A 27,853-nucleotide genomic window follows, 5' to 3' on the forward strand; every position below is an offset into this window, starting at 1 on the left:
TCTTAAAGTGTATATAGTCCTGTGAGTTAAACGTGTGCTTTATAGAAGCAACACAACATAAGACAAAAATGACTTTTATCTCCGTAACTATCTTGGTCCTTGCATTTTACACAAATGGTAAGTTTGGAATTACTTCAGTAACTGACCTTAAAGCATTCGATTTTAATATTATTGTCCTAATTTGAACAGAAAGTCTTTATTCTAATATTCGTATTTGAACTGAAACAGGTTTAATTTAAATCAAAGACTGCAAATTAATATTTGTTTATCTCTTCCAGGCTGTGCAGGGGACATTCTATTGACCCAGACTCCTGCAGTTGTCATGGTCCAGTCTGGAGAGTCTGCCACAATCAGCTGTAAAGCCAGTAGTGCCATTGACGATGACTTAGCCTGGTACCATCAAAAACTTGGAGAAGCTCCTAAATTCATCATCAACTTTAACTCAGGTTTCACATCTGGTCGATATCAAGGCAGTGGATATGATATTGATTTCACTCTGACCATCAGTGGAGTTCAAGCTGAAGATGCAGGAGATTATTACTGTCAGCAGCATGAAGCTACTCCGTTCACACAGTTATACAGAGCCGTACAAAAACCTCCCTCAGCTGTAGAGGAAGTGATCTAAATCTGCCTACTGGGGACTTTCACAAATGTTGTGTTGAAATACAATATTAACATTTATCATGACAAGGATTATCATGGCAAATACAGGTGAGGTCAAGGCCCAATTTGAATATAATATCAGTTAATATGCCAGTGTGTGTGTGTATTTATGCCCATTTAGGTGTAATATTTGTATTGTGGAGAAGATTACCAGGCAAGAGACGGGAGTACAGTTAGTGTTGTTTAGTAAGAACATCTCGTTTAGTAAGAACAATCTTCCCAGCTCTGAAGATTTTGCTGTGAGGAGGCAGAGTCATTAGATCATTTATTTCGGTACTGTCCATATGTAGCTCGTTTTTGGTCACAGGTCCAGGAATGGCTGAAGAACTGCAACATTTACCTAGAATTAACGCTGCAGATAGCAATACTGGTGATTTGAAAAGTCATATTCAATCAATCAATAATATAATAATTATTTTAGCAAAAATGTTTATCTTTAATTTACAATCTGTAGAAACTATGAGAATAGAAAGGTTCAGTACTTTTGTGAAGCGTCACAGCACAGTTGAGAAATATATGGCAAATGGAAATCCAGAATGGCTGGTGTTAAGCGATAGATGGGAGGGGTTCAATGGAGCTGAACAAGATAACAAATGTAAAACATACGGGGTCTGTAAAATGTATATAGGTTCAGAACTGTTGTGAAACAGCACAGATACAAATAGAAATCAAACTGGATGGACATCAGAAATAGAGGAAGGCCAGGACAAAAACAAACAAAATATAACTATTGTAAAATAGTCTGTAAAATGTGTATAGTATGTATAAACTGAAGGTAGAAGCCTAAGTGTTATTGTTTATTAGTTTACTCCAATTGGGGGAGCAGTGGTAGGGTTTGCGGGGAATAATAAAGGTACATAAAAAAGTGTATATGTGTATGTATGTATGTATATATACAGTTGAAGTCGGATGTTTACATACACTTAGGTTGGAGATATTAAAACTTGTTTTTCAATCACTCCACAAATTTCTTGTTAACGAACTATAGTTTTGGCATGTCGGTTAGGACATCTACTTTGTGCATGACACAAGTAATTTTTCCAACAATTGTTTACAGATTATTTCACTTATATTCACTGTATCACAATTCCAGTGGGTCAGAAGTTAACATACACTAAGTTGACTGTGCCTTTAAACAGAAAACTATGTATTGGCTTTAGAAGCCTCTGATAGGCTAATTGACATAATTTGAGTCAATTGAAGGTGTACCTGTGGATGTATTTCAAGGCCTACCTTCAAACTCAGTGCCTCTTCGCTTGACATCATAGGAAAATCTAAAGAAATCAGCCAAGACCTCAGAAAAAAACTGTAGACCTCCAGAAGTCTGGTTCATCCTTGGGAGCAATTTCCAAACGTCTGAAGGTACCACGTTCAACTGTACAAACAATAGTACGCAAGTATAAACACCATGGGACCAAGCAGCCGTCATACCGCTCTGGAAGGAGACGCATTCTGTCTCCTAGAGATGAACGTACTTTGGTGCGAAAAGTCCAAATCAATTCCAGAACAACAGCAAAGGACCTTGTGAAGATGCTGGAGGAAACGGGTACAAAAGTATCTATATCCACAGTAAAACAAGTCCTATATCGACATAACCTGAAAGGCCGCTCAGCAAGGAAGAAACCACTGCTCCAAAACCGCCATAAAAAAAGCCAGACTACGGTTTGCAACTGCACATGGGGACAAAGATCGTACTTTTTGGAGAAATGTCCTCTGGTCTCATTAAACAAAAATAGAACTGTTTGTCCATAATGACCATTGTTACGTTTGGAGGAAAAAGGGGGAGGCTTGCAAGCTGAAGAACACCATCCCAACTGTGAAGCACGGGGGTGGCAGCATCATGTTGTGGGGGTGCTTTCTGCAGGAGGGACTGGTGCACTTCACAAAAGAGATGGCATCATGAGGAAGGGACATGTGGATATATTGAAGCAACATCTCAAGACATCAGTCAGGAAGTTAAAGCTTGGTCGCAAATGGGTCTTCCAAATGGACAATGACCCCAAGCATACTTCCAAAGTTGTGGCATAATGGCTTAAGGACAACAAAGTCAAGGTATTGGAGTGGCCATCACAAAGCCCTGACCTCAATCCCAACTGAAAAGGCATGTGCGAGCAAGGAGGCCTACAAATCTAACTTAGTTACACCAGCTCTGTCAGGAGGAATGGGACAAAATTCACCCAATTTATTGTGGGAAGCTTGTGGAAGGCTACCCGAAACGTTTGACCCAAGTTAAACAATTTAAAGGCAATGCTACCAAATACTAATTGAGTGTATGTAAACTTCTGACCCACTGGGAATGTGATAAAATAAATAAAAGTTGAAATAAATCGTTCTCTACTATTTTCTGACTTCTCACATTCTTAAAATAAAGTGGTGATCCTAATTGGCCTAAGATAGGGTTTTTACTAGGATTAAATGTCAGGAATTGTGAAAAACTGAGTTTAAATGTATTTGGCTAAGGTGAATGTAAACTTTCGACTTCAACTGCATATATATATATATATATATATATATATATATATATATATATATACACTGCTCAAAAAAATAAAGGGAACACTTAAACAACACAATGTAACTCCAAGTCAATCACACTTCTTTGAAATCAAACTGTCCACTTAGGAAGCAACACTGATTGACAATACATTTCACATGCTGTTGTGCAAATGGAATAGACAACAGGTGGAAATTATAGGCAATTAGCAAGACACCCCCAATAAAGGAGTGGTTGTGCAGGTGGGGACCACAGACCACTTCTCAGTTCCTATGCTTCCTGGCTGATGTTTTGGTCACTTTTGAATGCTGGCGGTGCTTTCACTCTAGTGGTAGCATGAGACGGAGTCTACAACCCACACAAGTGGCTCAGGTAGTGCAGCTCATCCAGGATGGCACATCAATGCGAGCTGTGGCAAGAAGGTTTGCTGTGTCTGTCAGCGTAGTGTCCAGAGCATGGAGGCGCTACCAGGAGACAGGCCAGTACATCAGGAGACGTGGAGGAGGCCGTAGGAGGGCAACAACCCAGCAGCAGGACCGCTACCTCCGCCTTTGTGCAAGGAGGAGCAGGAGAAGCACTGCCAGAGCCCTGCAAAATGACCTCCAGCAGGCCACAAATGTGCATGTGTCTGCTCAAACGGTCAGAAACAGACTCCATGAGGGTGGTATGAGGGCCCGACGTCCACAGGTGGGGGTTGTGCTTACAGCCCAACACCGTGCAGGACGTTTGGCATTTGCCAGAGAACACCAAGATTGGCAAATTCACCACTGGCGCCCTGTGCTCTTCACAGATGAAAGCAGGTTCACACTGAGCACGTGACAGACGTAACAGAGTCTGGAGACGCTGTGGAGAATGTTCTGCTAACTGCAACATCCTCCAGCATGACCGGTTTGGCGGTGGGTCAGTCATGGTGTGGGGTGGTATTTCTTTGGGGGGCCGCACAGCCCTCCATGTGCTCGCCAGAGCTAGCCTGACTGCCATTAGGTACCGAGATGAGATCCTCAGACCCCTTGTGAGACCATATGCTGGTGCGGTTGGCCCTGGGTTCCTCCTAATGCAAGACAATGCTAGACCTCATGTGGCTGGAGTGTGTCAGCAGTTCCTGCAAGAGGAAGGCATTGATGCTATGGACTGGCCCGCCCATTCCCCAGACCTGAATCCAATTGAGCACATCTGGGACATCATGTCTCGCTCCATCCACCAATGCCACGTTGCACCACAGACTGTCCAGGAGTTGGTGGATGCTTTAGTCCAGGTCTGGGAGGAGATCCCTCAGGAGACCATCTGCCACCTCATCAGGAGCATGCCCAGGCATTGTAGGGAGGTCATACAGGCACGTGGATGCCACACACACTACTGAGCCTCATTTTGACTTGTTTTAAGGACATTACATCAATGTTGGATCAGCCTGTAGTGTGGTTTTCCACTTTAATTTTGAGTGTGACTCCAAATCCAGACCTCCATGGGTTGATAAATTGGATTTCCATTGATTATTTTTGTGTGATTTTGTTGTCAGCACATTCAACTATGTAAAGAAAAAAGTATTTAATAAGATTATTTCTTTCATTCAGATCTAGGATGTGTTGTTTAAGTGTTCCCTTTTTTTTTGAGCAGTATATATGAATGTTTATGTATGTATGTATGTATGCATATAGATATACATATATATATTTACATTTAAAAAAAATTACCTGTTATGGACAGGAGTTCCGCTAGTGGAACCCCTTGCCAACAGCCAATGTAATAGCAGGGCGCAAAACACAAAACAGCAAAAATCTCATAATTCTATTTTCTCAAACATACAACTATTATACACCCTTTTAAAGATAATCTTCTCGTTTATTCAACCACATTTCAAAAAGGCTTTACGGCGAAAGCAAAACATTGGATTATGTTAGGACATCAACTTCACAAGAAAAACCACACAGCCATTTTCCAAGCAATGAGAGGCATCACAAAAACCAGAAATGCAGCTAAAATTAATCACTAACCTTTGACGATCTTCATCAGATGACACTCCCAGGACTCAATGTTAGACAATACATGTATGTTTTGTTAGATAAAGTTCATATTTATATCCAAAAACCCCATTTTACATTGGCGCGTGATGTTCAGAAAATGTATTGCCACTCAAAACTTCCGGTGAATAAGCACATCAATTTACAAAAATACTCATCATAAACGTTGATAGACTTTACAACGGTTATTGAAAGAATTATAGATACACTTCTCCTTAATGCAACCGCTGCGTCAGATTTCAAAAAACTTTACAGCGAAAGCACACTTTGCAATAATCTGAGTACAGCGCTCAGACAACAACAACAAGCAATACAGATACGCACCATTTTGGAGTCAACTAAAATCAGAAATAGCATTATAAATATTCACTTACCTTTGATGATCTTCATCAGAATGCACTCCCAGGAATCCCAGTTCCACAATAAATGTTTGTTTTGTTCGATAAAGTCCATCATTTATGTCCAAATACCTCCTTTTTGTTGGCTTGTTTAGTCCACTACTCCAAATACAGGAAGCGTGCGCAAAATGTCACGACGAAAAGTCAAAAAAAGTTATATTTACGTTCGTAGAAACATGTCAAACGATGTATAGCATCAATATTTAGGATGTTTTTATCATAAATCTTCAGTAATATTCCAATCGGACGATTCCTTTGTCTTCAAAAAAGAAAAGGAACACAGCTAACTCTCACGGGAGTGCGCACCACTGAACTCATGTCATTTTCTCAGTCATCTGACTCCAGGGCCTCTTATTCTCTCCCTAGTCACAGTAGAAGCATGAAACAACGTTCTAAAGACTGTTGACATCTAGTGGAAGCCTTAGGAAGTGCAAAATGACCCCACAGACACTGTATACTGGATAGGGAATCACTTGAAAAACTACAAACCACTTCCTGGTTGGATTTTTTCTCAGGTTTTTGCCTGCCATATGAGTTCTGTTATACTCACAGACATCAATCAAACAGTTTTAGAAACTTCAGAGTGTTTTCTATCCAAATCTACTAATAATATGCATATCTGTAATGGCTGTCGTAGGAGAGAGAGGACCAAGACGCAGCGGGTTGCGTGCTCATCATTATAATTTATTAAATAAACGTGAACACGGAAAACAAGAAAACAAAGAATGACAGACCGACAGTTTCACAGGCTACAATAATAACAGCAGTGCGAAATACAACTACCCACAATTAACAACCCCAAACACATACCTATATATAGGACTCTCAATCAGAGGAAAATAGAAACACCTGCCTCCAATTGAGAGTCCACACCCAAACCTAAACATAGAAAAACTAAACTAGACAGAATGTAGAAAATACAACCTAGAACATACCCAACACCCAGAACTAACAAATCACACACCCTAAACACAACCAGCCACCCCGAACCAACCAAAACAAATACCCTCTGCCACATCCTGACCAAACTACAATACAAATAATACCTAAACTGGTCAGGACGTGACAATATCCTACCATCTGGGCCCGAGTAGCAGGCTGTTTAATTTGGGCACGTTATTCATCTGAATTTCCGAATGCTGCCCCCTGTCACCAAGAATTAAAGGTTTGCACAGCTCTCTCCGCTGCTCTGTTTGATGCCAGAGGGTAAAGGGGTGACAGGATGCCCCTTACTCCATTGTTCTTGAGAAACATTTTGAAATGGACATGGAAGCAGGGCCATTGTCCGAGACGAGCTCCTTGACTAGTCCAAAGGATGCAAACAGATGTCTGAGAAGATTGATGGTCTTCTCAGCTGTGTTCAGCTGAGTAGGGAACACTTCCATCCATTTGGAATGGACATCGACAACAAGGAAATGTTGCTTGTCATTCTCGGTGTAATCCACATGGATGCATTCCCATGGTGTAGCAGCCCAGGACCATGGATGAAGAGGTGCAGTAGCAGGCTTGTTTGCGAACAGCTTCACAGGATGAGCAGTGGATTACATGCTGCTGAATGTCCTGATCCAGTCCAGGCCACCACAGATAACTGCAGGTGAGTGCTTTCATTCGAGTGATCCCTGGATGTCCCTCATGCAGGACAGATAGCAGTCTCCTCTTCAATTTGTGAGGTACCACCACCCTTGATCCCCACAGAGCACATCCTTGATCAGTACACAACAGATCTTTCTTGTCGATGAATGGACAAAGGTTATTGCTGTTAATGAAGGTTGGCCAGCCTGCCAATGTTAAGTCCAAGACCTTTGAAAGCACTGGGTCTTTCCTCGTTTCCTCTGCTATGTCTGAAGCAGATATGGGCAGTTCGTCGATGAGAGAGATCTGGAAGACAGCTCTATCATCTTCACTGTCTGAGTCACTTTTGCATGGTAGTCTTGATAGTGCTTCGACATTTGAGTGATCACTGGATCGTCTGTACTCAATCTCGTAGTCATAGGCTAGCAGTATCAGAGCCCAACGTTGCATTCAAAGTGCAGCCAGGGTTGGTATGGCTGATTTTGGTCCCAGGATGGCCAACAGAGGCTGGTGATCTGTCAGCAGTTGGAACTTCCTTCAGTAGAGGTATTTGTGAAACTTCTTCACTCCGAATATTGTGCTCAGGGCTTCCTTCTCAATTTGAGCATAATCTTTCTCACTTGGTGACAGAGTCCGTGATGCATATGCAATAGGGTGTCTCTTCACCTAACGGTAGAACATGTGAGATGACGGCTCCTACTCCTTATGGAGATGCATCACATGCAAGTCTCAGCTTCATCTCTGTGTCGTAGTGGGCAAGCCACTTGCACTTTAGCAGACGCTGTTAGCAAGTCTTGAATGCTTATTCGCATTGTGGAGGCCAATTCCACTTTGTATCAGCCTCCAGCAGTTGGTGAAGCGGATGCAACAATGTGGACAAGTTTGCCACAAACTTTCCGTAAAAGTTCATGAGCCCCAAAAATCACCTCAGCTCTGAGACATTTGTGGGTGCTGGTGCGTTTCGATTGCTTCCACCTTGCTGTTGGTTGGGTGCAGGCCTTGTGCATCAATCTTGTATCCGAGATACTCCACTGAGTCCTGGAGAAACTCCACTGAGCCCTGGAGAAACTCACACTTGCTGTGTTTCATTCTCACTCTGTATTTCTCCAGTCTTGACATCACTTTGTCCAGCACTACAAGGTGCTCTTCAATGGTTTGTGCTGGCACGAGGATGTCGTCCATGAAACACACAACATTGTCTATACCATCCAAGGTCTGATCCATTGGCCTAGGGAATCTCGCTGGAGCTGTCGAGATTCCCTAGGCCAAGTGATCAAATCTGAATAGCCCCTTGTGTGTATTGATGATCAGATAGTGTTCTGACTCCGGATCCAGCTTCAGTTGCTGATAAGCGAATGATAGGTCCAGCTTACAGAAAATCTTCCCACCAGCTAGAGTGGCAAACAGATCTTCAGAGTTTGGTAGTGGATATTCCTCTGGTAGTATGCAGTGATTTACTGTGACCTTGTAGTCTCCTCACATTCTGACGGTCTTGTCTTTCTTTGGGACCACAACTATCGGAGCGGCCCAGTCGCTCCTTTCCACTTTTGTGATGATGTTATTATTCTGTAGGCAGTCCAGTTCCATCTCTACTGCTTCCTTAAGAGCATCGGGAACTGGACGTGGTTTGTGAAAGATAGGCTTGGTTCCTTCTTGCACTTTGACTTTTACTAGTGAAGTTTTCTATCTCGCCGTAGGTAGCCATCTTTAAAAATATCTTTGTGCTTCTCCAGCATGTTAGTGAGTGTATCCAGACTCACTGGTTTGTCATTTCTCAGACTGATGATTTCTCCCCAGTTCAGCTTGATGTTCTGTAACCAGTTTCTGCCTAGCAACAATGATAAGCAGTAGCGTCCACTCCTTCCCCTCATACCAGACTGGTACCTGGATCTGCCCTAACACAGGAATAGTGTCACCAGTGTATGATGAAAGGCGGATGGACGTTGGCTGAAGAGGGCACTCATTCAGTTTTTCTTTGTAGATTCTCTCAGGAACAAGAGATACAGACGCTCCAGATTTCCAGCTAAATCCGTGCTGAGATAGATTCCATATTTTTGTTGTTGAGCTGTGTACACTGTGAACAGTTCCAATACTGATCCAGCTGTGCCTTCCTCTTCTTGTGCTGCGTCTGACACCTTGTGCGCTCTTGCTGTGCATTTTGGAGCTTTACATACTGTCTGTAAATGTCCAACCTTTCCACAATTGTGGAACTTTTCATTTTGGAATCGACATTCACTGTGCTGATGATTATCTCTCCCACATCTGTAGCAACTTGGCTTAGACCTTTGTGATATAGGCTGCTGTGTTCTTGTGTAGCCTTGAGGACGGGACTGAGAAAAGTGTGACTTTTGTGAGCCTTTTCCTTCACATGTGTCACTGACCTTGTGAAATCCTTTCTGACCTTCTGCATGTCCTGATAGCTCATTTGTATCCCTGTGGGCAAGCTCGAGTCCAAGTGCGATATCACAAGCTTTCTTGAAAGTCAGGTCCTTCTCTGACAGAAGCCTTCTGTGATATGCTTCACTTGTGAGACCACATAGAAACTTGTCTCGGAGAGCATCATCAAGAAATTGTGCAAACTCACATGTACCTGCCAGTCTTTTCAAAGCAAGGACGTAGTCACGGTTTCCCCTTGACTCTGGTGACGTTGGTAGAATCTGAAACGTTCCGCAATGAGATTTGGTTTGGGCTTGAAATGCCTTGAAAGAGTTTCAGTCAGTTCTGCATAGGTCAACTCCACTGCTTTTTTTGGTTGAATGAAACCTTTCAGCAATCCATACTCAGTTGGACCCAAAACACTGAGAAATACATCCGTTTTCTTTTCATCTTTGATTTCATTTGCAGCCAGCCAACACTCAAAACTCTCTAAATAGGAATCAAAATCCTCTTTTGTAGCCTCAAACTCTGGTACTCGACCAGTGGTTGCCATTTTCACAGTTAATTTTTCAGTTTCCTCATTCCTTGTATTAATTTTTCATCTAATTCTTCACTTTCTCCATTTCAGAGTTTCTGCAATTTCTTCATTCTCTGCACTCATTTGTAAAAATGTATACACTGTGTTACGTTTCTTCTTTTTCTTCATTTTCTTTTTTACAATATTTCTCAACGGATGCCTATTTTCGATGGGTTCAACGACAGTTCTTAATTTAACCACCAGAGGGCAGTGTCGCTATTCTCGACTCCAATAGGGTTGCTACTTGGCAGCTCCCGAACACTGTACCTACTGGCAGTGCTTAGAATAAACAGTCTTCTACTGGCGGAAAAAAATTACTGACGATTTACATCAGGATAATGAGTTTCATTACTCACGCAAAATTTTTCCCTTCAAGCAATGTCCGTTTAAGAAACTTAATCACCTCATCGCCACTGTAATATTTGTGTCGTGGAGAAAATTACCATGCAGGAGACGGGAGTACAGTTAGTGTAGTTTAGCGAGACAATTTCATGTCCTACAGCCCCCTGCCCAATAGTGCGCATGTGCACTATCTACAGTGGGAGAAAAAAGTATTTGATCCCCTGCTGATTTTGTACGTTTGCCCACTGACAAAGAAAGGATCAGTCTATAATTTCAATGGTAGGTTTATTTGAACAGTGAGAGACAGAATAACAACAAAAATATCCAGATAAACGCATGTCAAAAATGTTATAAATTGATTTGCATTTTAATGAGGGAAATAAGTATTTGACCCCCTCTCAATCAGAAAGATTTCTGGCTCCCAGGTGTCTTTTATACAGGTAACGAGCTGAGATTAGGAGCACACTCTTAAAGGGAGTGCTCCTAATGAAGGACTGAAATCCTGCAGTGCCCGCAAGATCCCCCTGCTCAAGAATACATATACATGCCCGTCTGAAGTTTGCCAATGAACATCTGAATGACTTAGAGGACAACTGGTGAAAGTGTTGTGGTCAGATGAGACCAAAATGGAGCTCTTTGACATCAACTCAACTCGCCGTTTTTAGAGGAGGAGGAGGAATGCTGCCTATGACCCCAAGAACACCATCTCCACCGTCAAACATGGAGGTGGAAACATTATGCTTTGGGGGAGTTTTTCTGCTAAGGGGACAGGACAACTTCACCGCATCAAAGGGACGATGGACAGGGCCATGTACCCTCAAATCTTGGGTGAGAACCTCCTTTTTGTTGTTATTCTGTCTCTCACTGTTCAAATAAACCTACTATTAAAATTATAGACTGATCATTTCTTTGTAAGTGGGCAAACGTACAAAATCAGCAGGGGATCAAATACTTTTTTCCCCCACTGTATTAGGTGTCGTAACATAACACTGACGTAATACATTTGTGCTTAGTAACAGCATAGTAACTAATATAGACTGATATAGATCACCGATACTACATTAGGTAAGGTTGGTTCAGACAGAACGCAGAAAATTAACACTGACAGAGCAAGTGTGCAAAGTGTATAAACCATCCAGACATTTGTGTAGGCCTAAAAAGTATTTGTGTATTCAAGAGTAGGCCTATCCTGCGCTATAGGTTTTACATCGTTTTTCGTAGTCTACACATTAAATTCCAGCACGCTAGGTGGCGGTAATGCTGCCAGCTTCTATGCCGCCCAAAAACCTCCAGTTGGATGTTAAGATTACTTTCTGATTCATGGCAGCAACACTAACTGGATCACTGAGGTATAATAAGAACTGGGGACTGTGTCCAAGATTTTTGTTTTCAAGGTAATCTTCTCACGTTCACATACACCGCGTCATGGACCGTCTGTTACGGTTGCATCCTGTTTATATGGACCAACCACAGGAGTTTTGTGGCAGCTTATTGGGGAGGAGGGGAGGACGGGCTCGTGGTAATGGCTGAAGCGGAATTGGTGGAATGGTGCCAATACATCAAACACATGGCTTCCATGTGTTTGATGTCATTCCATTCACTCCATTCCAGACATTATTAAGGCCATGTAACGCTTTGTAGGTTAGCAGTAAAACCTTGAAATCAGCCCTAGCCTTAACAGAAGCCAGTGAAAGAGGCTAGCACTGGAGCAATATGACAAAAAATGTGGGTTCTGGTCAAGATTCTAGCAGCCGTATTTAGCACTAAATAAAGTTTATATGAGTGCTTTATCTGGGTAGCCGGAGAGTAGAGCCTTGTATCAGTCTAATCTAGAAGTGACAAAAGCATGGATTAGCTTCTCTGCATAATTTTTGGGCAAAACGTTTCAGATTTTTTTAATGTTACAAAGATGGAAAAAAGCTGCCCTTGAAATATTCTTGATATGTTTGTCTAAAGAGAGCTCAGGGTCCAGAGTAACGCAGAGGTCCTTCACAGTTTTATTTGAGATGATTGTACAATCATCAAGATTAATTGTCAGATCAAACAGCGTATATCTTTGTTTCTTGGGACCTATAGCTAGCATCTCTATTTTATCCAAGTTTAAAAGTAAAACATTTGCCGCCAACCACTTCCTTAAGTCTGAAACACAGGCTTCCAGGGTAGGCAATTTTGGGGCTTCACCATGTTTCATTGAAATGTACAGCTGTGTGTGGTCCGCATAGCAGTGAAAGTTGACATTGTGTTTCAGAATGACATCACCAAGAGGTAAAATATATAGTGAACACAATAGTGGTCCTAAAACGGAACCTTGAAGAACACAGAAACGTACAATTGATTTGTCAGAGAAAAACCATCTACAGAGAAAAACTGATATCTTTCCGACAGATATGATCTAAACCAGGCTAGAACTTGTCCATGTAGACCAATTAGGGTTTCCAATCTCTCCAAAAGAATGTGGTGATCGATGGTGTCAAAAGCGGTACCAAGGTCTAGGAGCACAAGGACAGATGCAGAGCCTTGGTCTGACGCCATTCAAAAGTAATTTACACCTTCACAAGTGCAGTTTCAGTACAATGATGGAGTCTAAAACCAGACTGGAGTGTTTCCTGTACATTATTTGTCTTTTGAACTCATCCTTTCCCAATCCTCTCCCACTCACAAGGCAGGCAATACACTTGACTTCATCTTTACGAGAGGCTGTTCACCCACTAATCTCACTGCAACCCCCTTCCAGGTCTATACTTTGTTTCCTTTTCTGTCTCCCTTTCCTCCAATTCTAGGAGGCTCTCCGCACTGCCAAAGCTGAATCTCTCTCCTCTGTTCTCATCCTCCTAGATCATTGGTTCCCAAACTTTTTATAGTCCCGTACCCCTTCAAACATTCAACCTCCAGAAGCGTACCCACTCTAGTGCCTGGGTCAGTGCACTCTCACGTTTTTTGCCATCATTGTAAACCTGCCACATACACACTATACGATACATTTATTAAACATAAGAATGAGTGTGAGTTTTTGTCACAACCCGGTTTGTGGGAAGTGACAAAAAGCTCTTATAAGATCAGGGCACAAATAATAATATAATAATAATCAATAATTTTGCTCTTTATTTAACCATCTTACATATAAAACCTTATTTGTTCATCGAAAATTGTGAATAACTCACCACAGGTTAATGAGAAAGGATGCGCATAACTCTGCAATGTTGGGTTGTATTGGAAAGTCTCAGTCTTAAATCATTTTCCACACACAGTCCGTGCCTGTATTTAGCTTTCATGCTAGTGAGGGCCGAGAATCCACTCTCACATAGGTACATGGTTGCAAAGGGCATCAGTGTCTTAACAGTGCGATTTGCCAAGGTAGGATGCTCAGAAATCTGGCAGTGGCTTCTGATTAAATTCAATTTTCACAGAACCGCTTGTTGCAATTTCGATGAGGCTCTCTTGTTCAGATATCAGTAAGTGGACTGGAGGCAGGGCATGAAAGGGATAACGAATCCAGTTGTTTGTGTCATCAGTTTCGTGAATGTACCTGCGTAATTACGCACCCAACTCACTCAGGTGCTTCGCTATATCACATTTGACATTGTCCGTAAGCTTGAGTTCATTTGCACACAAAACATCATACAATGATGGAAAGACCCTGTGTTAGGAAAATGTCCTTGTTAATGCAGACAGAGAAGAGCTCCAACTTCTTAATCGTAGCCTCAATTTTGTCCCGCACATTGAATATTATTGCGGAGAGTCCCTGTAATCCTAGATTCAGATCATTTAGGCAAGAAAAAACATCACCCAGATAGGCCAGTCGTGTGAGAAACTCGTCATCATGCAAGCAGTCAGACAAGTGAAAATGATGGTCAGTAAAGAAAACTTTCAGCTCGTCTCTCAAAAAACGTGTCAATACTTTGCCCCTTGATAACCAGTGCACTTTTGCATGTTGTAAAAGCGTTACATGGTCGCTGCCCATATCATTGCATAGTGCAGAAAATAAACGCGAGTTCAGGGGCCTTGCTTTAACAAAGTTAACCATTTTCACTGTAGTGTCCAAAACGTCTTTCAAGCTGTCAGGCATTCCCTTGGCAGCAAGAGCCTCTCGGTGGATGCTGCAGTGTAACCAAGTGGCGTTGGGAGCAACTGCTTGCACGCGCGTTACCACTCCACTATGTCTCCCTGTCATGGCTTTTGTGCCATCAGTACAGATACCAACATGAGCAGCAGCTACGTTTGGCTACATACGGACTGTTAGTGGAATTCCTGCAAGAGAGTAATGGTTAATGTGATTGGATGTTAATTATTTGACTAGGCTACCTGTATTTGACATTGTGTTGTTATTTCGCTGAACACTAGATGGTTTAATTTTATTTGGGGCAGTGAAACGAGGCTACTCAGGAGAGAAAAAAACCTCACACAAATGTATAGCCCCGTTGGAAAATATAAATGGACTGTTTTTAAATGTGAATCACATTTTTATTTGGCGTACCCCTGACGGCATTGCGCGTACCCCTGGGCATACCCCAGTTTGGGAATACCTGTCCTAGATCTATCTTCTTCCTTCGAAACCGTGAACCATGAGATCCTCCTCTCCAACCTCTGAGAGCTGGGCATCTCAGGCTCTGTACACTCTTAGATTGCATCCTGCCTGGCAGGCCGCTCCTACCAGGTGACAGGCAGATGATCTTTGTCTGCACCACATACTCTCACTACTGATGTCCACCAGGGCTTGGTTCTGGGCCGTCTTCTATCTATACACCAAGTCACTCGGCTCTGTCATATCCTTACATGGTCTCTCATATCATTGCTATGCGGATGACACTCAACTACTTTTCTCCTCCACCCCTTCTGACACCCAGGTGGCGACACGCGTCTGCCCCTCCCTACCTTCAGGCTATGCTCAAACCCTACACCCCAACCTGAGCACTCCATTCTGCCACTTCTGGTCTCTTGGCCCATCTACCCCTACGGGAGAGCAGCTCCCGCTCAGATTTGTCCAAGCTCTTCTCTGTCCTGGCACCCCAATGGTAGAACAGGCTTCCCCCTGAAGCTGGGACAGTAGCTTGCTCATCTTCCTAAAAACATCTGAAACTCCACCTCTACTATTAGTATTTTAAATCCCCCCCTCACTTAAATAATCTCCCCCCCCCCCCCCCCCCCCCCCCCCTTAAAAGCCTTTTGCGAACTAACACTTGCTCCTGACACTGACTTTGCTGATAGCTACTTTATTGAGGAAAAATGTACTTACTATGACTGTGATATGTGGTCCCACCTAGCTATTTTAAGATGAATGCTCTGGATAAGGGCATCTACTAAATGACTAAAATGTAAATATAAACAAATATGTATCATTGTTAATGTCCAGACAATAATTGTTCATACATCATGAATACATACAGGTTAATTCCTTTTATACTATTACGTATGGTACTTTTATTTTGACATTTTCCCGAAACCGTGACCCGGAAGTACTCTTTCAGTGTTGCTGACGACACACTAATTACTTTCTGGATGTACCGTTGTTGTTGCCATTTCCACATTTATTAATTTTATTGCATGTTGATATTTATTTATTTATTTCACCTTTATTTAACCAGGTAGGCAAGTTGAGAACAAGTTTTCATTTACAATTGCGACCTGGCCAAGATAAAGCAAAGCAGTTTGACACATACAACAACACAGAGTTACACATGGAGTAAAAACAAACATACAGTCAATAATACAGTAGAAAAATAAGTCTATATACAATGTGAGCAAATGAGGTGAGATAAGGGAGGTAAGGGCAAAAAAGGCCATGGTGGCGAAGTAATACATGTATATAGCTGTATGCTGTTAGATTTGTTGTTTATTATCCATACATACATTTGATAACAACTTTTCCATCATGGACAAACGAGTCAAAGCTACGGGTAGGGCAGGGGTTGTTTCTAAACTGTCTATGCTATTAACCCTGGCTAACGTTAGCTTAAGTAGCTCAAATTCAACTTACAGGCAGCCCTAAGTGAACTGTAAAGTAATTTACTAGTATAGCTAACTACATTCATTTCATGTTAATGTCATGTTGGCTTTCTTTCTAAATGTAGCTATCTATTGCTGCTAAATATAGTAAAGCCAAAGATTATAACGCCCATCTGTGGTATAGTCTTATCATAATATTTTTTGCCTTGATGTTGTAGACAAAAACATTTTTTTATGCAACTCCTGCCTAACACTTTTTTGGTTCTCTCTTCTTTCCATAGGTCCCCCTCTCCCTCTCTCCTCTTTGCGACTCTTGATTTCTCCCTTGCGGCTGATGTATTCATTTGTGTGGCATGTGGTGAATCAACGCAATGTGATGCACTATGGGAAGGTCGAGGAGTTTGTAACTGTGGTGACTGAAGCAGTTCCAAAGTTGCTGAGTTACAAACAGAGGGCTCAACTCATCCTGGGCCTGAGAGCAAGGGTGAGTGACATGTTGTGTGGTCATGGGAGGGGTGGTTTATCATGCTTTGATTGACACATTTGTATCAATGCCAGTAGAAACTAGATGTGTGTAAGGTGGGCGGGGAAGATGCACGTTTACTCAATATCGCCATGATTCCCATTATTTAGATGATCTTGGAGATGTTCCGCAAGGATTGTCCACCTAACCCTCAGGCCATCCAACAACTCCTGGGAAAGATGAACATCAGTGCATCCTCAGGGGTAAGTACATTTTTCTCTCTCCTGCATACATTCAAAGGGTGTAAAAGCTACCCATTTTAATAGTTATAAAAATACAAATAAATACTTGTAGCAAATTATTCACATTCTGTGTTACAGCAGCAAGATGCGGAAGTGGAGGAGTCGCAGGCTAACTTTGTGGCGCTGGTCCAAACCCTGCTGAAAAACCCTTATGAGAGGAAGCACTTCTTCCAGGTTTGACATACTTTCTCTCTCTCCATTTCGTCTGACTTGCTTTTTGTGGCCCGTCATTCAGGTAGGTTCTGTCGTAGACACTGTCACTCTTTCCTTCCCTGTAGGAGGAGTTCCATACACAGTATGGCTTGAAGTATGACACAGCACTGCAGGCCCTTGTGGGAGGCTTGGTCTTCAGACTGGAACAACTGCTATCTGTGCCAGATCTCTCCCAGGTAATCAAATAAAATAAAATGTATTTATATAGCCCTTCTTACATCAGCTGATATATCAAAGTGCTGTACAGAAACCCAGCCTAAAACCCCAAACAGCAAGCAATGCAGGTGTAGAAGCACGGTAATGAACTGGTAAATGACAAGTATATAACTAGCAGTTCACTGTCATACCTACATTTTGTCATTATTAGATAACAATTTAAGTCAACACATGCCATATTATTGTCTTTACCTCACATGCTAAGCCACCTCCCTTTTGCTGATCTTTGGTTCTTCCTCTCCTTCTCAGATAGCATCTATGATCAGTGCTGCCCCCTCTGACCTGGAGGAATGTGGACAGTCTGTGTCTGACCCTGAGCACCTGAAGATTCTCCTCCAGCACCAGAAATTGTTAAATAAAACCCAGTTCAACAAAAATGGTAGGCTTGAAAACAGTCCATAGGAAGCTTTGGAGACTCTACTTCAATCATTATCTGTTATCCTCCCTGTGTATGTACAGTAGATTTATAAACAGCTAAACAATGAACATTACAAGTTTTATTTTTGACATATATAATTAAATGTACAATGTGTAGAAATCGCTCAGCCATTACCTGGTTGGTAAAATTCTATAGTGTTCGCCGAGTTTCAGTTAGTGTCAAAACAAGCAATTTAGAGAATTTCTGTACAATATAAACCACTGTGAAATATAATTTCAATAATCCTAAATATCATATTTTTAGCTGTATGAATTTAGTTTACAAAACCTTAAATAAAAAGATGCAAAAGCTAAACTTAAGGACGGAAGGCATAGAAATAGCACGCATAGAACCGATATACCACCTTTCAGACTTGCTTACAATGAGAAAGACAGATCTATAACTCACATTTCTATGTACATTTGGTTGGGTCGCGCACAAAGCTACATAAGGGACCTTTCAGTTCATTATGAACTATTTTCTGATTTTTTAAACAGGAATATATATAAAAAGCCTAGTATTTTTAATTTGCAGAATATCCTTAAATGTAATGTACTTAAATCTTTTTCATATTTTATTTTTTCTCAGTACCTCTCACTTCTATCTGTGGGTGACTGTGTGCTGTCCTCGCTGTCCTTCCGCCTCACCTGTGGAATGCCTTCAATGGAGCCAGATTTTGACGAGCCATCAGAATCATTACAAGCCGCTCTAAGTGTCATGAACCCTGCCTCCTTCAGTAACTTGGAGGATTTGGGAATGACGTCAGATGACTCGCCCCATGCTGGAGAAGATAGTACTGTGGAGCGAGAAGAGGGTGCCAGGGATAATGGAAGTGGGGGCGAAAAATGCAGTGTGTGACAGTGAAGAAGACAATGCACTGTCAGAGAGCGCATCTAGTCCTCAAGGTGTTAGCGGACTAGTAGGAGGGTCACCATCAAAAGGGGCACGAACAGCAAGGAGTATGCTGCCAACAGAGACACACCAACCGCTTGTATCACTGATGAGTAAGTAGTTCCTTCACCAAATCCTCTCCTTCACACATTGGGAACCAACCGGGTAACCCACCAGTCAAAGTAGCGAGTTTCCACCAGTGGGTCTCCCACATTGCAAGTAACTCTATCTCGCTCCCTTCCTTGCCACCCCTTCCACAAATCAATGATGTAGACAAGGAGATCCGGTCAGGTGACACGTCTTGGAAGCAGTGTGGAAATTGGGGGTCAGGAAACAGAAGCCAATCTCTTTGAGAAGGCTGTTATCCGAAGGAGACGGCCGCCCAAGCCACAAAGAATAACGGCACCCTCGAAGAGGAACATCCCTGAGGCAACCATCATTTGCCAAGAGTGTGGGAAGAGTTTTATCTATCCATCTCAGCTGGAAAATCACCTCCGCATTCACACAGGAGAGAAACCTTTCAAGTGCTCTGAGTGTGGCAGGGCCTTCAGGTCCTTAGGATACATGACCACTCATGTGAAAAATCACTCTGAAGCGCGGCCATTTAAGTGTGATGAGTGTGACAAGGGCTTTCGGAAAAAGGCTGACCTGAAGAAGCATCAGCTCATCCACATGGGTGCGAAACCACACAAATGCACCATCTGCGGAAAAGGCTTCAGCCAAGCATTCTATTGCAGAATACACATCCAGTCTCATGCAAGTGAAAATAACTTTCCCTGCACTCATTGTCAGAAGAGATTCCCAACCCAATACAAGCTTTCTGTCCACGAGCGCTGGCACACCACGGAGCGCCCGTTCATCTGTGAGCAGTGTGGGATGCACTTCTTTCATCCCAGTGGGCTGAAGAGGCACATGGGCTATCACATTGGGAACCGCCCATTCCTGTGTGCCCAGTGTGGAAAGACTTTTGTTTATGAGTTTGACCTGAAGAAACACCAAAGGGACCATGGCCCCAAGCCCAAGATCCCATGCCCTGTCTGCCAGAAGGTGTTTGGCAGCAACGGACTCATTAAGGCTCACATGTTTACGCACACCTCTGTAAAACCTTACAGATGTGACATATGCGACAAGACCTTTAAACAGAGCAGCAGCTTGAGCAGTCACAAACGTCTGCACACGGGTGAACGCCCTTACCACTGCGACATGTGTGGGAAGACGTACAAGCTGAATCAGCACCTGAAGGAGCACATAATTATCCACCACACGGCGGAGGGGCACCCCTGTGACCAGTGTGGAAAGGTCTTCAAGTTACCACGTCTTCTGAAGGCACATGAGCGGTTGCACTCAGGAGAGCGATCTGAGCAGACAAGGAAATACAGTCACACCAGCCGTCGCAGGAGACATTCCTCCAAAAGGAGTTGATTTTCTGCACAGTGGCTGCCTTCCACACACACAATGACTGGAATGCTAGTTTTATTGTTCTGACACAAGTTTAACTTTGTCAAAAAATCCAATGCCATTGGCTGTAATCATGTCCTCATTTTCTTTTTGTGAACTTGACCATTTTGGACTATAATCCAGGATTCCCTCGACTGAACATTGACAAATGGTAGAATGTCTGGCTTAATTCATACAGAAAAAAACATGTCCTGTTAGATAACAATTAATGATTGTGTCATTAAAACATATTTGTTTGTGATGCTTTTTTTTTTGGATAGGTTATTGAAATTCCAATGACATAAGTGGTACATTGACAGCTACTCATTAATTTCTCTTTTTGAGAGTAGTCAATGGTTGCTGGAAGCCTTTACAAAAAATATGCACAACATTTGGTGTGGATAAAGGCAAATAAAGTCACAATTATGTACCACTACTCATTGTTTGTCTGTTTTAGTTGAAAACATTCACAGCAAGGGAAACCTAGTATTTGCTAGAATGGTCCTGTGCGATTACTTTTTATATTACATTTAAAGTGTTTTAAGCCACAAAAGTTAATTAATAAAGATTCATACTTATCCAGATATATATGATGAAATTCATGTTTTTACCTAAAATGAAATTTTAAGAGAAGAGAGACGGATTCAGTAGCAGCTCTTATTCCAGCACGATAGGTGGCAGTAATGGTGTTATGCTGCCAATCTTATTGTTAATAGTCTGGTCAAAACTCTGTTCTGGTTTTGGTTCCGTTTCCCGTTGTCGCCAATTTCACAACAAAAAAAATCGTCAGTGACTTGATGATAGCTATCAAGCATGCTAGTTACCTTTACTGTTAGATTTCTGCCTGTCGTACATATTTAGGAACATTCCGGCATGGACAAACGAGTTAAGAAGAGTACAGCCAGTACGGGTAGGTTACATTATACGACACTTGCTAGCCATGTATTAGCAATCTAACCAATTTTACAAACGTGAACCTGGTACAGACCCGATTTGTATCTTCAATGGATAGCTTAGTGTAAAACTAATGTCTATTTCGGCATTACGTTTGCTAGCCAGTTAGCCATGTTGCTGGAGGTATTTGTTGCTATAGAACCTAGAGGATGAAGCCACACACCCTAACATGTTGTTCTATCGTCTTGCTATAGCTCCCCCACTTCCATTTTCTTCTTTGCGACTATTGGTTTCTCCCCTGCGGCTGATGTATTCATTTGTATGGCATGTGGTGAATCAACGCAATGTGATGCACTATGGGAAGGTCGAGGAGTTTGTAACTGTGGTGACTGAAGCTGTTCCAAAGTTGCTGAGTTACAAACAGAGGGCTCAACTCATCCTGGGCCTGAGAGCAAGGGTGAGTGACATGATATGTGGTCATGGGAGGGGTGGTTTTGACACATTGTGTATTAGAAAAATCATGTACAATTTTTCTATGTCCCATTATTTTAGATGATCTTGGAGTTGTTCCGCAAGGACCCACCCAACCTTCAGGACATCCAACGTCTCCTGGAAAAGATGAACATCTTGGGGGTAAGAATATTTCTTTCTCCTGTGTGACAGTGTGGAAATTCCGCCCCATACCAGTGAACAACTCACACCTGTAACACAACATATTCAAGAATGACTGTCAATATCATTAACCCAGAAAAACCAAGGCTGGAGCGACATACACTTAAAAGAGGGTGAAATATGCGCGGTACTCTGGTTTGAAAATAGCCTTTAGCTCTGCAGTGTACAGATCTGAGGGGACTGCATAAGTTTAAACAACACAAGTGTTAGCTCCCGCAAACCCACTGGAATGTGCTTTCTGCCATCTGTCTTGCTTTGCTGTCACTCATCTGATTCCTTAGATCAGCAAAGTGAAAGCACGGATGGGGTAAGAGATAAAAGTTGTTTTCAGGTTGGACTTATGACTTCTACAAACCCTGTCACCCCTACTCAATACCCCTCTTTTTAGTAACACATGTAATTCTGATGACCGAAGTGGCTGTACTTTGTATCAAATGATTCCCAATTTGTGTTACAGCAGCAAGATGAAGAAGTGGAGGAGTCGCAGGCTAACTTTGTGGCGCTGGTCCAAACCCTGCTTAAAAACCCTTACGAGAGGAAGCACTTCTTCCAGGTTCGGCACGCTTTCTCCCTTTCCTCTCACACTGTCCACTTTGTCATTTCAAAGACACTGACTTAAACTTTTTCTTTCCTTCCCTGTAGGAGGAGTTCCATACACAGTATGGCTCCAAGTATGACACAGCACTGCAGGCCCTTGTGGGAGGCTTGGTCCTCAGACTGGAACGACTGCTATCTGTGCCAGATCTCTCCCAGGTAATGAACTGTTACACAACAAGTCTATAACTAACAATTCACCAATCATATCTCATGTTGACATTGTTAGACAACTATATGCACTACCGTTCAAAAGTTTGGGGTCACTTAGAAATGTCCTTGTTTTCCATGAAAACATACATGAAATTAGTTGCAAAATGAATAGGAAATATAGTCAAGATGTTGACAAGGTTATAAATAAGGATTTTTTTATTGAAATAATAATTGTGTCCTTCAAACTTTGCTTTCGTCAAAGAATCCTCCATTTGCAGCAATTACAGCCTTGCAGACCTTTGGCATTCCAGTTGTCAATTTGTTGAGCTAATCTGAAGAGATTTCACCCTATGCTTCCTGAAGCACCTCCCACAAGTTGGATTGGCTTGATGCGTACCGTAATTTCCGGACTATTGAGCGCACCTGAATATAAGCCGCACCCACTGAATTTAAAAAAAATAATAATCTTGAACATAAATAAGCCGCACATGTCTATAAGCCGCAGGTGCCTACCGGTACATTGAAACAAATGAACTTTACACAGGCTTTAACGAAACACGGCTTGTAACAAAAATAAATAGGCTTTAACGAAACACGGCTTGTAACAAAAAATTAGCAGTAAGCTTTGTCTTTTTGCACTGAGTCAATTCCTCACTCTGCTGTTTCCAACGTCTTATCATCGACTCATTAAGACCAAGCTCCCATGCAGCAGCTCTATTTCCTTTTCTAACAGCCAGATCAATCGCCTTCAACTTAAAAGCTGCATCATATGCATTTCTCCGTGTCTTTGCCATGATGAGGGTGACAAAATGACTATCGTAATCAAAATGATGGGAAGTTTGAGAGCGCTCGATTTAATCTAAACAGTAAACAAAAAAGTTGTTTGACCTTAACCCGTTCGGCAATTTCATTGGTCTAATGAAAGCTTCATGCCGCCAAAAAACTGAGCACGTCACAGAATGTGTTTTTTTGGCAGAAAAAAAAAATTGAAAGCGGGAAAAATCCATATATTAGCCGCGTCATTGTTTAAGCTGCGAGGTTCAAAGCCTGGGAAAAAAAGTTGCGGCTTATAGTCCGGAATTTACGGTACTTCTTACGTACCATACGGTCAAACTGCTCCCAAAACAGCTCACTAGGGTTGAGATCCGGTGACTGTGCTGGCCACTCCATTAAAGACAGACTACCAGCTGACTGCTTCTTCCCTAAATAGTTCTTGCATAATTTGCAGCTGTGCTTTGGGTCATTGTCCTGTTGTAGGAGGAAATTGGCTCCAATTAAGCCACAGGGTATGGCATGGCGCTGCAAAATGGAGTGATAGCCTTCCTTCTTCAAGATTGCTTTTACCCTGTACAAATCTCCCACTTTACCACCACCAAAGCACCCCCAGACCATCACATTTCCTCCACCATGCTTGACAGATGGCGTCCAGCATCTTTTCATTTTTTCCTCGTCTCGCGAATGTTCTTCTTTGTGAACGGAACACCTCAAACTTAGATTTGTCTGACCATAACACTTTTTTCCAATCTTCCTCTGTCCAGTGTCTGTGTTCTTTTGCCCATCTTAATCTTTTATTTTTATTGGCCAGTCTGAGATATGTCTTTTTCTTTGCAACTCTGCCTAGAAGGCCAGCATCCCTGAGTCGCCTCTTCACTGTTGACGTTGAGACTGGTGTTTTGCGGGTACTATTTAATGAAGCTGCCAGTTGAGGCCTTGTGAGGCGTCTGTTTCTCAAACTAGACACTCCAATGTACTTGTCCTCTTGCTCAGTTGTGCACCAGGGCCTCCCACTCCTCTTTCTATTCTGGTTAGGGCCAGTTTGCGCTGTTCTGTGAAGGGAGTAGTACACAGCGTTGTACGAGATCTTCAGTTTCTTGGCAATTTCTCGCATGGAATAGCCTTCAGTTCTCAGAACAAGAATAGACTGACGAGTTTCAGAAGAAAGTTCTTTGTTTCTGGCCATTTTGAGCCTGTAATCGAACCCACAAATTCTGACGCTCCAGATACACAACTAGTCTAAAGAAGGCCTGTTTTATTGCTTCTTTAATCAGAACCACAGTTTTCAGCTGTGCTAACATAATTGCAAAAGGGTTTTCTAATGATCAATTAGCCTTTTAAAATTATTAGGTAACACAACGTGCCATTGGAACACAGGAGTGATGGTTGCTGATAAGGGGCCTCTATACACCTATTTATATATTCAGTTTCCAGCTTCCAGCTATATCAGTTTCCAGCTAAAATAGTAATTTACAACATTAACCATGAATACACTGTATTTCTGATCAATTTGATGTAATTGTAATGGACAACAAATGTGCTTTTCTTTCAAAAACAAGGACATTTCTAAGTGACCCCAAACTTTTGAACAGTAGTGTACGTGTCAACACATGACATAATATTGTTTATCCTGCGCACTCTAAAAAAACCCTGGTTGCTGATCTTAGCTTCTATCTCTTCTTCTCAGATAGCGTCTATTATCAGTGCTGCCCCCTCTGACCTGGTGGAGTGTGGACAGTCTGTGTCTGACCCTGAGCACCTGAAGATTCTCCTCCAGCACCAGAACCTGCTAAATAAGAGTCAGTTTGGTAGGCTTTACTTTAATCATATCTTCTCCTTCCTGTTAATGTTAAGTAGAATTATCAACAGATAAACAAAGAACAATGTAGTTTTCCCTTTTTGCCAAACTGCCATGGTTCACTCTCTTGATAACTTTGAACCAGCTGTATTTACAGGAATTTGAATTACTTTGAAATGGTATTAATCTAAACATGCCCAATACTTTCAAATTCAAACAATCAGAATGTGGTGTAATATAAAATATTAATCGAATTGTCTTTTTTTTTTTTCTGTATTTGTCCCTTTTTCTCAGTACCTGTCACGTCCTCTGTAGGGGACTGTGTGCTGTCCTCGCTGTCTTTCCGCTTAACCTGTGGAATGCAGTCCATGCAGACAGATTTTGACGAGCCAGCGGAATCATTAGAAGCCGGTCTAAGCATCATGAGCCCTGCCTCCTTCAGGGACTTGGAGGATCTGGGAATGATATCAGATGAATCGGACCACGCTGGAGCAGTAACTACTGTGGAGAGAGAAGAGCAGAATGCCAGAGATAATGGTTGTGGGACAAAAAATTCAGTACTCCACAGTGAAGAAGACAATGCACTGTCAAAGAACTACGTTGTCTCACCTACTCCTCAAAGTGTAAGCAGGCCAGTGGGAGGGGCACCAACAGTAGAGAGCATGCTGCCGACAGAGACAGACAAAGAGCATGTAACACTGATGAATACTTTCATCACCGAAGCCTCTCCTTCACATATTGTCATCCCTGAAACGGTCACCAATGGGAACCAGCCAGATAACCAGCCGGTCGAGCTAGCGAGTGTCCACCAGTGGGTCTCCCACATTGCAAGTAACACTATCTCGCTCCCTTTCTTGCCACCCCTTCCACAAAATGATGAAGACAAGGAGATCCGGTCAGGTGACACGTGTCTTGGAAGCAGTGTGGAAATTGGGGGTCAGGAAACAGAAGCCAATCTCTTTGAGAAGGCTGTTATCCGAAGGAGACGGCCGCCCAAGCCACAAAGAATAACGGCACCCTCGAAGAGGAACATCCCTGAGGCAACCATCATTTGCCAGGAGTGTGGGAAGAGTTTTATCTATCCGTCTCAGCTGGAAAATCACCTCCGCATTCACACAGGAGAGAAACCTTTCAAGTGCTCTGAGTGTGGCAGGGCCTTCAGGTCCTTAGGATACATGACCACTCATGTGAAAAATCACTCTGAAGCGCGGCCATTTAAGTGTGATGAGTGTGACAAGGGCTTTCGGAAAAAGGCTGACCTGAAGAAGCATCAGCTCATCCACATGGGTGCGAAACCACACAAATGCACCATCTGCGGAAAAGGCTTCAGCCAAGCATTCTATTGCAGAATACACATCCAGTCTCATGCAAGTGAAAATAACTTTCTCTGCACTCATTGTCCGAAGAGATTCCCAACCCAATACAAGCTTTCTGTCCATGAGCGCTGGCACACCACGGAGCGCCCGTTCATCTGTGAGCAGTGTGGGATGCGCTTCTTTCATCCCAGTGGGCTGAAGAGGCACATGGGCTATCACATTGGGAACCGCCCGTTCCTGTGTGCCCAGTGTGGAAAGACTTTTGTTTATGAGTTTGACCTGAAGAAACACCAAAGGGACCATGGCCCCAAGCCCAAGATCCCATGCCCTGTCTGCCAGAAGGTGTTTGGCAGCAACGGACTCATTAAGGCTCACATGTTTACGCACACCTCTGTAAAACCTTACAGATGTGACATATGCGACAAGACCTTTAAACAGAGCAGCAGCTTGAGCAGTCACAAACGTCTGCACACGGGTGAACGCCCTTACCACTGCGACATGTGTGGGAAGACGTACAAGCTGAATCAGCACCTGAAGGAGCACATAATTATCCACCACACGGCGGAGGGGCACCCCTGTGACCAGTGTGGAAAGGTCTTCAAGTTACCACGTCTTCTGAAGGCACATGAGCGGTTGCACTCAGGAGAGCGATCTGAGCAGACAAGGAAATACAGTCACACCAGCCGTCGCAGGAGACATTCCTCCAAAATGAGTTGATTTTCTGCACACACACATTGTGTGTGCCTTCCACACACACAATGACTGGAATGCTAGTTTTATTGTTCTGACACAAGTTTAACTTTGTCAAAAAATCCAATGCCATTGGCTGTAATCATGTCCTCATTTTCTTTTTGTGAACTTGACCATTTTGGACTATAATCCAGGATTCCCTCGACTGAACATTGACAAATGGTAGAATGTCTGGCTTAATTCATACAGAAAAAAACATATGTCCTGTTAGATAACAATTAATGATTGTGTCATTAAAACATATTTGTTTGTGATGCTTTTTTTTTTGGATAGGTTATTGAAATTCCAATGACATAAGTGGTACATTGACAGCTACTCATTAATTTCTCTTTTTGAGAGTAGTCAATGGTTGCTGGAAGCCTTTACAAAAAATATGCACAACATTTGGTGTGGATAAAGGCAAATAAAGTCACAATTATGTACCACTACTCATTGTTTGTCTGTTTTAGTTGAAAACATTCACAGCAAGGGAAACCTAGTATTTGCTAGAATGGTCCTGTGCGATTACTTTTTATATTACATTTAAAGTGTTTTAAGCCACAAAAGTTAATTAATAAAGATTCATACTTATCCAGATAT

General features: G+C 42.4%; 3 protein-coding genes across 7 annotated transcripts; all 3 read left to right on the plus strand.

The window, feature by feature from the left end:
* On the plus strand, positions 1 to 20,759 carry LOC106609424 (TERF1-interacting nuclear factor 2). Of its 2 annotated transcripts, XM_082977749.1 has the most exons (9): positions 1 to 117; positions 279 to 711; positions 10,866 to 11,268; positions 16,665 to 16,867; positions 17,017 to 17,109; positions 17,227 to 17,322; positions 17,427 to 17,537; positions 17,827 to 17,956; positions 18,584 to 20,759. In XM_082977749.1, the coding sequence occupies exons 3-9, from the start codon at positions 11,178 to 11,180 to the stop codon at positions 18,607 to 18,609; spliced, it is 750 nt and encodes a 249-aa protein (XP_082833875.1). In that variant the 5' UTR covers positions 1 to 117; positions 279 to 711; positions 10,866 to 11,177; the 3' UTR covers positions 18,610 to 20,759. The 2 variants fall into 2 exon arrangements, with proteins under 2 accessions (XP_082833875.1, XP_082833876.1); XM_082977750.1 differs by lacking the exon at positions 10,866 to 11,268.
* On the plus strand, positions 19,166 to 20,909 carry LOC106609428 (uncharacterized). The gene has a single exon (XM_014208244.3). The coding sequence runs from the start codon at positions 19,451 to 19,453 to the stop codon at positions 20,306 to 20,308; it is 858 nt and encodes a 285-aa protein (XP_014063719.3). The 5' UTR covers positions 19,166 to 19,450; the 3' UTR covers positions 20,309 to 20,909.
* Positions 20,910 to 21,044: 135 nt separating this feature from the next.
* Positions 21,045 to 27,852, plus strand: LOC145850224 (uncharacterized). 4 transcript variants are annotated; one of them, XM_045722104.2, is made up of 7 exons: positions 21,045 to 21,233; positions 21,472 to 21,674; positions 21,770 to 21,850; positions 22,350 to 22,442; positions 22,532 to 22,642; positions 25,098 to 25,218; positions 25,503 to 27,852. In XM_045722104.2, exons 1-7 carry the CDS (start codon positions 21,197 to 21,199, stop codon positions 27,239 to 27,241), a joined length of 2,385 nt encoding a protein of 794 aa, XP_045578060.2. In that variant the 5' UTR covers positions 21,045 to 21,196; the 3' UTR covers positions 27,242 to 27,852. The 4 variants fall into 4 exon arrangements, with proteins under 4 accessions (XP_045578060.2, XP_082833872.1, XP_082833873.1 ...); XM_082977746.1 differs by having other exon boundaries at positions 21,046 to 21,233; positions 22,347 to 22,442; XM_082977747.1 differs by having other exon boundaries at positions 21,046 to 21,233; positions 22,347 to 22,442; positions 25,098 to 25,209.
* The last annotated feature ends 1 nt before the right edge of the window (position 27,853 follows it).

The sequence above is a fragment of the Salmo salar genome, chromosome 07 (assembly GCF_965601325.2).
Source record: "Salmo salar chromosome 07, fSalSal1, whole genome shotgun sequence".
Classification (NCBI taxonomy): Eukaryota; Metazoa; Chordata; class Actinopteri; order Salmoniformes; family Salmonidae; genus Salmo; species Salmo salar.

Coding starts and splice junctions, on each gene's coding strand:
- LOC106609424 (XM_082977749.1), top strand. CDS start 11,178: ATGCTTTGGGGGAGTTTTTCTGCTAAGGGGACAGGACAACTTCACCGC. Junction 16,868..17,016: donor TCCTGGGCCTGAGAGCAAGG/GTGAGTGACATG, acceptor CCCATTATTTAG/ATGATCTTGGAGATGTTCCG. Junction 17,957..18,583: donor AACCCAGTTCAACAAAAATG/GTAGGCTTGAAA, acceptor ATTTTTTCTCAG/TACCTCTCACTTCTATCTGT.
- LOC145850224 (XM_082977746.1), top strand. CDS start 21,197: ATGGACAAACGAGTTAAGAAGAGTACAGCCAGTACGG. Junction 22,443..22,531: donor AGAGGAAGCACTTCTTCCAG/GTTCGGCACGCT, acceptor CCTTCCCTGTAG/GAGGAGTTCCATACACAGTA. Junction 22,643..25,097: donor CTGTGCCAGATCTCTCCCAG/GTAATGAACTGT, acceptor TCTTCTTCTCAG/ATAGCGTCTATTATCAGTGC.
- LOC106609428 (XM_014208244.3), top strand. CDS start 19,451: ATGACCACTCATGTGAAAAATCACTCTGAAGCGCGGCCATTTAAGTGT.